The sequence below is a fragment of the Excalfactoria chinensis genome, chromosome 4, assembly GCF_039878825.1.
Source record: "Excalfactoria chinensis isolate bCotChi1 chromosome 4, bCotChi1.hap2, whole genome shotgun sequence".
In the NCBI taxonomy this organism is placed as follows: domain Eukaryota; kingdom Metazoa; phylum Chordata; class Aves; order Galliformes; family Phasianidae; genus Excalfactoria; species Excalfactoria chinensis.
Window position 1 is genome coordinate 49314827 of NC_092828.1, and position 10019 is coordinate 49324845.

Here is a 10019-nt window from a genome sequence, read left to right on the forward strand (position 1 = left end):
ACTTCCCTCCTAGCAAGAACACTAGGAAGCAAGGCATAAAGCATCAGCTTGGATACCACTGCTGGTGAGGAACATGTAGTAACATACAGAATTTTTTCTATCCATTCTTTTTCACGTAAGTATCAAACAGGCAGCTTTAACTTTGGCATGCCCTTACCTCTGATTGAGACTTATCTCCTGATTTGAGCGGATCTTTAACTTTAGCACTTTTCTCATCTAGGAAATAAAATTTCTACAGCACAGTTTGTATTTCTATCATCTAAAGATATACAGAAAAAGGAGAAAAATCATAATCATGCTGTATGCCAGACAACTGAAACACGGTAATATTCTAGTGATGATCTTCAGAGAAGAACGTAAAACTGACAATGCTGTAAAAACATATTAATTATCTATAGAGACAATGTACTTTCTATCAGACTTTTATCAATGGGATGCTGCACCTTCCCCGCACAGTTATAAAATATCTCTCTTCAAGGTCAACTGAACAAAGCTTTTCTAAAAGTAGTAATCAAATGGATCCCCTACAGACAGCAGCTCCTCAGATAGTAATGCTTTCATTACATTTGTTTTTCCTGCAGGAAATCATAAAACGCATTACTGACAAAGACACTTGATTTAAAGTAAGATCCAGCTCTGAACAGTGACTCCATACAAGACCGTGTTTATTGCTTCTCAGTGACACTGTAACAAATACTTATTGTAGAAAGAAAATATTATCTGTTCTTGAATATCTTCCAGACTCATCCTAGAATGACTTTCCCTGTCACTGATCATTACGAGTAATAAACACACCACAGATGAAATTATGCCCTCAGAGATATCTGTGCAACCTCACTACTCTCCACTAAGGCTGTGCAGATACAGTTTGGCTGAATCTGTCACTGCTGTGACATTATCAGATCCCATAAGCAACTTGCAGTATGCAATCATAGTAAGTTATAGAATTTCTGCCATAGTGTAAAGATGAGTACATAAAACACACTCTATTGTATCAGCAATAATAAGTATGAATGGTCAAATACAAGGGATAGCTAAGTAAAACTTAAATGACAAACTGAGTCTAACATAAGACACTGCTATCTGGATTTAGATCTTCACGTGTCTGGAGTAATTCAGCCATGCGGAGTCACTGCTCACTTTGCTTTGAATGAAAATGAGAGAAAAGAAACAGTTAATTCTTTCACTCTTGTGAAACATTCTAATATCTTTTTGCAGCGCTAGTCGACACGCTTTTTATAAGTCACTGCTAAGAGTACAACAGACTTTCAGAGGTTCTTCAATGGACTTGGAAAGAATGACAGGAAGTGTAACAGTCAGAGGAAGAGAAATCCTTCTTACAGACACTGAGTAGTCCCATTCTGAAACAAAGCCAAAGCTGCGTTGGTGAAAGAATAAAGTGGTGATGACAGAAAGAAAATCTATTACCCTCTTGTCTTTTGCCATATCCCAACTCCATTCAGAAATTCACAGCTCTGCAACTGTAAGCTTTGCTTTTGTTGTAGTTTATTGTCTCACAAAAATTAAGACTTACCTCCAGTGTGCTTTCATCCTCCTTTACTTCTTCCTCTAATCCATCCAGAATTATCGCATTTCTGGTATTTTATCTGTTGAATGAACATTTCCTTGTCCCACATTCTGCTGCTAGGCACAAGTGCTGAGGGAGCCATACCATAAAACACAGCTGAAGGAAAGTTTCCAGAGGGGACATATTCTTGGTGTAGACCAGCTCAAATGATTTTCACTGCACAGAGTTCACAGTACAATCTGAAACCACTTGTGCTGCCTTGGCTAAAAGGAGCACATCTTCCCTCTGCACTTCTACCAAAGGTCCTATTCATTTCATGAAATGCTGGCATTTTGCCTATCCTTCTTTTAGTCACTGAAATCTAATTACTTGCCAGCCAGGTGAGCTTTAAACACCCACCCCATATTCCACCAGTTACAGCGGTACTGCAGACAGCCTTGATTTCAGCATCAGCACTGTAAGCCTACAGGGTGAGCAGCAGATGCCAAACACATACTGGTGATCAACTACAGTTGTCAAGCACTCCACCCAACCTTCTTAAAGGCTGGCTGCATTATTACCTGGGATTTGATGCGCTACAGTGCAGTACAGCTCCTGGTTTTGGTACTAAAAACACTGAACAAACCTACACTTAATATCATGCAAATATGACTGAAGATCACCTTTCAGTATCATCCAAAGAAAGAAAGGTAGAATTCCAGTGTGATGGTGACAGCCCTTGTGCTTCTACCATGAGCTTCTAGTTTTTCAAATGTCCATTATCATAAGCAGCAAGAAATGGACAGGTTTTGGAAGCCGCTGTGTTTGAGGCACCAAATTGTTTAACAAAAAACGTGTACATCCTTTGCAAACAGCTCCTGTAACCTGAGGCTGGGAAGGGCACTGCCTAGTGATGTGCACCAGGGCACTGTAAGGACTGAGAAAACAAACAAAAAAGGAGGAGAGGGAGTAGAGGCATTCCTCCCTCTTAATACCAAGCAAACAAGTCATAAATGGTGGATTCTACTCCCTTGTGCTGAATTGCAAAAAACATTTGGAGTAGAAATGTACATAATTATTCTGCTTTCATAGTTGGAGAATTCAGTAGATTTCTTTCTCAACATCTACATGATTTAAAGAAAAATATCAGTAGACAGAACAAAAATCAGTACATTCTTTAAGTGTAATCCTTGCTTCATAGGGAATGGATCAATCACAGAGCAACAGCTTTTCAAGGCACCAGGAATGAAAATGAAATGAAAACATGCACTGAAAGACTGAAGCAGTCACCTTCAGTCATGCATAGAATGACACGTAGATCTGCTTTTCTTGATAAAAATCATTACTTTCTCACTTCTCCATTTCCAGTGCTCAGGCCTCTCCATTATATTAACAACTTGGATTTTTAAATAACTTTCTTCCCAAACATTAAACTAAATGAATTACCTTTTAAAAATGGCACAGAAGAACCAATACACATAATCCCAGTGCAAAATATTTCCTGTTCAAGCAGACTTCAAAACACGTTCTAAATCCCTGCTAAAAGAACCAGAAGAGGTTACTAGGACATCTCCTCCAAGCACGTGATACATAAACAAACAAGAAGCTGAAAATTTAGGCATTTCGCAAGGTTAACAAGTTTGCTGTTACAAACAGCAGCTCTATAAAAGCAAGAGATGTGGTTCTTATCTGTCTTTCCTGCGTGACCCTTAACTAAACTACTCACATAAACTGTCATGGCAACTTAGACAGAAGGATACTAGCAAAAGCAAGTCATTTCCCCTTGGAGAGATTTAGAATAGCAAAAGCTCTATCCATTCTGATGCTGGCAGAGACTGAAGTCCTTCACTGTTACATGATCACAAACCACCCCGACTTCTTGCTGACGCGTTGCTCCCGGACACTTTCGCTCAGGTTGCAGCCATAAGTCTCCAGTCTAGGTCCAACATGAGAACAGATCATCTGGAAGTTCTATCTTGGGTACTTTACTAACTCTCACTAAATTTGATTTGATTGAGAAATCAGCCTTTCCAAAATTAAGCATATGCATAAGAATCAATAGAATTTTCCTTATGCGAACACAGCCCTACAGTTTCAGGGAAAACAACCATTTCTTGCTGGATGACAGCAGTACAGGTCATGTTTCTTTCAGATCTCTTCACAGCCTCTTCCAAAGAGTGAAAACATTGTATTTCTTCTATTTTTTTCCCTCCGCCTGCAGTCACAACGCTTCACGGAGCTTTTTCCTTCACATATGTATTCTTTTATACATTATACATATATCCTGTACTGGTTGCACAGGCTGTTATCTGACCACCACTGATCAGAGCATCCAGCCTGTGCCTCTGACATTCACTAAGTGCTTTACTTAGCACATACAGCAGTACACATTCTAAGAGATGCCTTACTCACTATGGTGGCCATTTTCCTGTTTCTCACTGCAGTGACAAGTCGTCCTTAAAGCAATAAACACAGCTACACTGAAATGTAAACATGCACTAAAAGAGGGAAAGCATCTTTCTGCCAATCATTGGGAATGCCCTCTCAGTAAGAGAAAATCCTTTAAAATTCAAGTGGAACCCTATTGGTACAGCAGGAAGTACATGAATCCAAAAAACAAACAAACACAGATGACAGCAGATAAATAAGTATTTATTAAGGTTCATCTCAAAACACACAAAAATGATAAAGGACATTAAGGCATCTTGTATTCAGTAACCATTCATATGGTAAAGATGAGTTTTCTTTCTGATAATAAGACCACACCAGAAAAAAAGTTTCTCCACCACATTTGGCAGTGCTGGCTTGTCACACTGTTCCACCATTCAGCCAGCAAAACCCTTCAAAGAACACCCACTTCTCCCATAAAAGAGCTATAAAATCTAAGAGTCATTGAGAGACACACTAGATAGCACTCTTCTTCCCCCTCAAACACACGACCTTCTGTAAAGATGCGCACTGGAGAAAGACTAACAGATGCATACTTCAGAGAATAAAGAATGCAGACTCGTTGAAACCACTCACTGCTTTGAGTAACTAGAGCACATGTCCTTGCTTTCACTAGTATTTGCTATTTCAGCCAAAAACGAGTGAAAAGAGAACAAATTCTGCCTTGGGATGCAATAATTTTTATGCTCTACTTCTACATTTGTATTCGATTAACAAATGACAAAAGTTTTGTTTCCATGGAATAATTTATTTTGATGAATTACGCTGTCAAGTGACTAATCACTGTTATAGTGCTGTTTTCTTCCATCGGAATAACAACGTCAGGAAATGTTTACAGCATCATCAGGTTCACTAGAAAAGGATTTTTCTACAGAGTAAGTTATAAATTAATAAACACCGCACGCAGCACTATTCACTTTACCACATTCACCCTCTGTATCCTTTTTTTCACATTTTTACCTCCATTTAAGGCAAGTTTAGTTTTCGAAGAAGACCACGTAGTCTCAAGACAAACTTGTCTGTCTAGGTTTACGAGTTAGGAAATTGAGCTTTAGAAAATGTTTACTTCAACAAATAAGAAAGCTATTAAGAGAAAGACGGTGACCCAAAATTGCACTGTATTAAGAGGTTGAGTTTCCATGTACCAAAGTCCTTTATTCATCATCTTTAGAACCAGTTTTGCTTAACTATAGAAGAAACACAAAAAGAAAGTGTTCAAAGTTTAGACTGCCATTCCATTTATTAGGAAACAAGAACAACATTATTTCCATCTTCCACAGAGCACATGTATATTGAATTCATTCTATAGACTGAATGCGATACTGTATCAAGGGATTGAAATGCACCAAAAATAATTCCTTAACTTTAAGCACTAAATAAGCTTATTTCCTGAACCTGAAATCCTGTCTTCATGGATTTTGCAAACTACTTGCAAAAATACAAAATGCAAACAAGCAAAAAAAACACATAAACAACCAACACCCAAACCAACCAACCAAACAAACCACAAAAGAGCTTAGGGTACAAGGTCTATTTAGTTTGAAAATCAAGACACCTGCTCTCCAAAATAGAAGATGTAGCAATTGAGAAAGTATCCCCACACATCTCTGGAAGACTTCCCACGCAGAGATTCACACAATGCAATCCCAAACATTAACTTACTACTTCTCACTTTTTCTCTTTTTCCTAAAGCTCATTTTACAATTATTGAACACTGTGAACCTATTGGGATGAAATCCAAGACATCCAGTAGAAACTGCTACTTTCGATTCAGGAAAACTGCCTACAACCACCATCATCATTTGCTCGCTGTAATTTAACAACTAGGGCTGATGCTGGGCCTTATGCTGTGCAATTATAGTTGTACAAAATAAAATAGTTTGCTATCAAAATTGTCAAGCAGCTATACTGACTTCCTCTGAACAAGCAAAGCTTGGAAAGCATTTGAGGACAACATAAATCAGAATCTAAAATGAGCAATAGTCTTACTGTTTTTGCTATTGCTTGCAAATCTTTTTAATATGAAAAGGTAACATGAAAATACTTACATGCTAGATGGATACAGATACGAATCAGATGGCATGGTCAAATCCAAACAGAGTTGGGGGAAAAGAAATAAATCAGATTAGTTTTCTTCAGATGTACAAATCAATTCAAATGCACAGAGGCAATATGCTCATAATGCTGCTTATCATACTGCTGTACTACCTTAATGACATCCACCCAGTTCCATCCTCGAGGAAGATCTCCTTTGTGATCTGCAGAATGACAAGGTCTTATTTTCAGCGCACAAACCAACTAAAATCAACACACACAATTCTAAAGACTCACACATCTTCATTTGTCCATTACAAAACAGTGAAGACAAAAAGCATATTTCTGTCCTGAACGCATCCTGTACTCCAAAGTAATTCTGCTACAAGGCCTCAGACCGTCCACCTGAATTAACAGACCATTCTAAAATGAGCTGACTCAATTATTAGAGGTGCATTCTTTTAACAGGAATTTTAAACAGATTTTCCCATCATTACACAGATTCCTGTATTTAGAAAGCCAATTATGGATTTAAATTAGGTAAGTTATACAGAGAAATTGCTATAATGAGATACAACTTTTGCTGCATTGACAAAGCTTTACCTAGGTCCTTATTAAACACAAAATTCATCAGCAGGGCTAAGTTAAAACACTGAACACTTTTCTATAAAAAATGCAGTATTTCAGTGAAAGCTGAAAGTGACTACAGAAGCACCTGTAACTTGAGGATACAAACTAATTAAAAGGTTCTACTTTGGGTTCCAAGCAAACATTTTCTTTTAGAAATTACATTTTTAATAATGTGAATTACTTATCAGGGTCTATCAACAAAAGATATGCCCTATGACGTCCCAAATGACTTCCCCAAACACTATGTTTGAAAACTTCACTTTTGTCACAAACTGAAACAACAAAATGAAATTAAATCAATGACACCTCGAAGTCCCTACTCTACAGGAACCTGCTTTTACCAGAACTATCATCACAGGCAAGAATCATAAATCTCTTTGCTTGTTATAAGATTAAAAGCAGTTAACCTCATAAGCAAGAGACTACTGACTCTAATTACCAAAATGACATAACAATACTATAGTGGACAAACCTGTTTTGTCAGCGAGCTTTCTCTTCTGGGTTTTGGATAACTGTTCCTTTTTGTCTTTTTTCTTATTTGCTGGTACATCGGGAGTTCCAATAGAAATACTATTGCTTACTGAAGTCTGGGAAAGGTGAAAATTGTTGTTAGTATTTTGCATGCTAGTTCACCTATCATACTCCAGAATCCAGTACAAATACAGAGTAAAAACACAGATACCTCTGCGTGCCATTACTGTGAAAAGGAAGAAAAGCCATCAGCAGTCTGCAGCTTTTAATCAACATATAATGATGACAGTAGTAGCTTTAAGAACCATGAAGAGACTGGAATTATTCCCTTCCTGAATTGCAAGGGGTACTTCTTACACTGCCAGAATTTGATGGTGAAGTGTGAATTAGTCTGAAGCAATTCAGACTTCCAAAACTAAAAAAAAACAACACTTTTTCCTCAAAGCAAGTCTGCAGGATGACAAGAGCCAATAAAGAGGAAGTTACAAAACTCGCTGAAGATCCTGAAGGTACATTCATGCAATTCACGGCATCCCAGGAAGCTTTCAATAACTGGCACCTGAGCAGGCATCCTTAATCTAGTCCAGTTCTCTTTAGCTTTGTTTCTGTTCCAAGTCTCCATTTTTATGTCACTTTGCAGCCCATTCACATTTTGCTATGACAGCAAAATAACAAACATGGCAGTTATTACCACAGAGCATTGTGGCACCATGATCTACGGGCCACTGTTTAGCCACAGACACGTATTAGTACACTGAATATAGACCTTAAAAGTAGAGCGATGAAGTGAGTTTTTTACTAACTACTTCTGCAGTTTTAAGTGAGGGATTTAAATGTCAATTTATCAACTTACCACAGTGTTAACAGGCTGATTTTCCATGAACAACTCTTTATTATCTTTGGCATACTCAAAAAGTGTGTATGTCATAGCAGTTCCAAGATTAGCTTCAACTTCTATCATTAATTTATCCAATATACTTTGTTTAATAGCTGAAGATCTGAAAAAAATCATAAAATTCATGTATAATCTAGACAGAAGAAAAGAAGCTCATCAACGAAAAAAGTCCCACAAGTAAAGTTAGGGAGTGAAGCTATTATACATACTTACATTCTGTTGTTGAAGAAAGCATCCATCGATATAACTGGTGCTGTTTGTGGATATGTTTCCGGCCAAGAAACTTCTATCAGAAAGGCTTTGGGGTCTCCATTTTCACCTATCTGAAAAGAAAGTGAAACATAAAAAACAACAACCAGAAAGCAACAATTTCCAATCACTTATCAAGGATTACATTGTCAATAGACAGGTCTTTCTCTTCCATAAGACTAATCAAATGACTTAAGATAACAGCTGCTCATTCATAAAGTTATTGGTCAGTAATTAAAACTTTTATCTGGAAAATTTTTATCTAGATGTGAACATTAGTCTCTAACCCATGGTTTTTATCCCAGGAAAAGCACAATAAGTTTTATACATATATATACAGATACACACACACACACACACATATATATGTATACATTCAAGGCCAGGCTGGATGGGGATTTGAGCAACCTGGTCTAGTGGAAGGTGTCCCTGCCTATAGCATGGGATTGGAACTAGGTTATCTTAAAGGTCTCTTCAAACCTGAAGAACTCTGTGATACATAAAGTTATTTCATTTCCAATGTCTGTACCAGTACAGCGTAGTAGCTGACATTCAGCAGCAGCTGGCATAGAGGTAAAATATATAACTTCAAATCAGGCATCAGCAACATTCATCAAGACATCACCTGCACTGTAGCTGTCTGGTTCCCAGCAGCGTCAAGAAAACCTGTAATATGGTTTACATACAAGCTCTCCCTTTCTCAGGAAAGCACTGTCTGCGCAATGAGCAAATCCACCCAGAAAGCTGTACAACCATGTTCCTCCTTGGCAGGGCATCTAAAAACCGGGTAGCCTGACTTTCACCAATGCTACATTTCCCTGGTACCTGTAAAGACCCTTCTTTTGTCTCAGTTTCTCAGCAGACAGATTACAGAACACCTTCGTTTTATGTGTAAGACACACCAGAGACCAACGGGACATACTAACCCTTCTGACTTCCTCATGCACTTACTGCACTACGCTTTCTTAGTCGTATAACTTCGTGTCAGACGAAAGCAATAAGGCACTTAATCTTTCACAGGAGCGATGCATTACTGCCTTTGCCTGACACTAAGTTTTATGATACCTGAGTTTTCCTAAATTTTGACTTCTTAATCGGCGACGACTAAAGCCGACAACATACAGCACGATGCCCTACAGGCTCGTCAACACCGGTCTTTTCGAAGAATAAAGTTCACTTCGAGCAACGCTACCTGTGTCAAGGGAATGGCGGGCCGCCCCTGCGGGCAGCCCCATCCGGTCACCACAGACCCGCGCCGTGACGGGGTGTCACCGCCGCCCCGAAGTTCCCGCGATAGCGGCCTACGGAGCACCGCGCTGCCTTACCCGGTACTGGAAGGACACCGGGCTGAGCTCCCTGAAGCAGCCGTCTCCTTCGTAGATGGAGCGCAGCGCCTCCAGTTCCATCTGAGGGAGGGACACGGAACGCGATCAAAGACGGCGCTCCCTCCCGGTCCCGCATCTCAGGCTCTTCCCGCCTTCTCCCCGCCACGCACCCCTCCCGGGCCGGTTCCCCTCGGCCGGATCGGATCCTGCCCGCCCCACTCCTCCCCTCACCTCCTGGTCCTCATTAGCCGCCATGGCGCGCGGCAGCCACCACGCGCGCACCCGGCCGGGGCTGCGCGGCCCCGCTGCTAACACGCATGCGCGGGAGGCCGGAGCGAAAGCCGCCGCTATTGACATTCCCTTCCCGTCTTCCTCATCTCTTCCTCCTTTCTCTGACTGGCTCCGGCACGGGGGCGGGCTCTCTCTGATTGGCCGGCAGGAACCGCGGGAGCGCCGATTG

The 10019-nt window shown here is 39.9% G+C and overlaps 1 protein-coding gene across 3 annotated transcripts; it reads right to left on the minus strand.

Annotated features, from left to right (window-relative positions):
- Positions 1–1231: 1231 nt before the first annotated feature.
- On the minus strand, positions 1232–9920 carry RWDD4 (RWD domain containing 4). Of its 3 annotated transcripts, XM_072335133.1 has the most exons (8): positions 9791–9920; positions 9560–9640; positions 8199–8308; positions 7944–8088; positions 7092–7206; positions 6164–6213; positions 2954–3046; positions 1232–1361 (listed from the first exon to the last, which is right to left on the minus strand). In XM_072335133.1, exons 1-7 carry the CDS (start codon positions 9914–9916, stop codon positions 2957–2959), a joined length of 717 nt encoding a protein of 238 aa, XP_072191234.1. In that variant the 5' UTR covers positions 9917–9920; the 3' UTR covers positions 1232–1361; positions 2954–2956. The 3 variants fall into 3 exon arrangements, with proteins under 3 accessions (XP_072191234.1, XP_072191233.1, XP_072191235.1); XM_072335132.1 differs by lacking the exon at positions 1232–1361 and having other exon boundaries at positions 2871–3046; XM_072335134.1 differs by lacking the exons at positions 1232–1361; positions 2954–3046 and adding an exon at positions 4139–6006.
- Between the last annotated feature and the right edge of the window lie 99 nt (positions 9921–10019).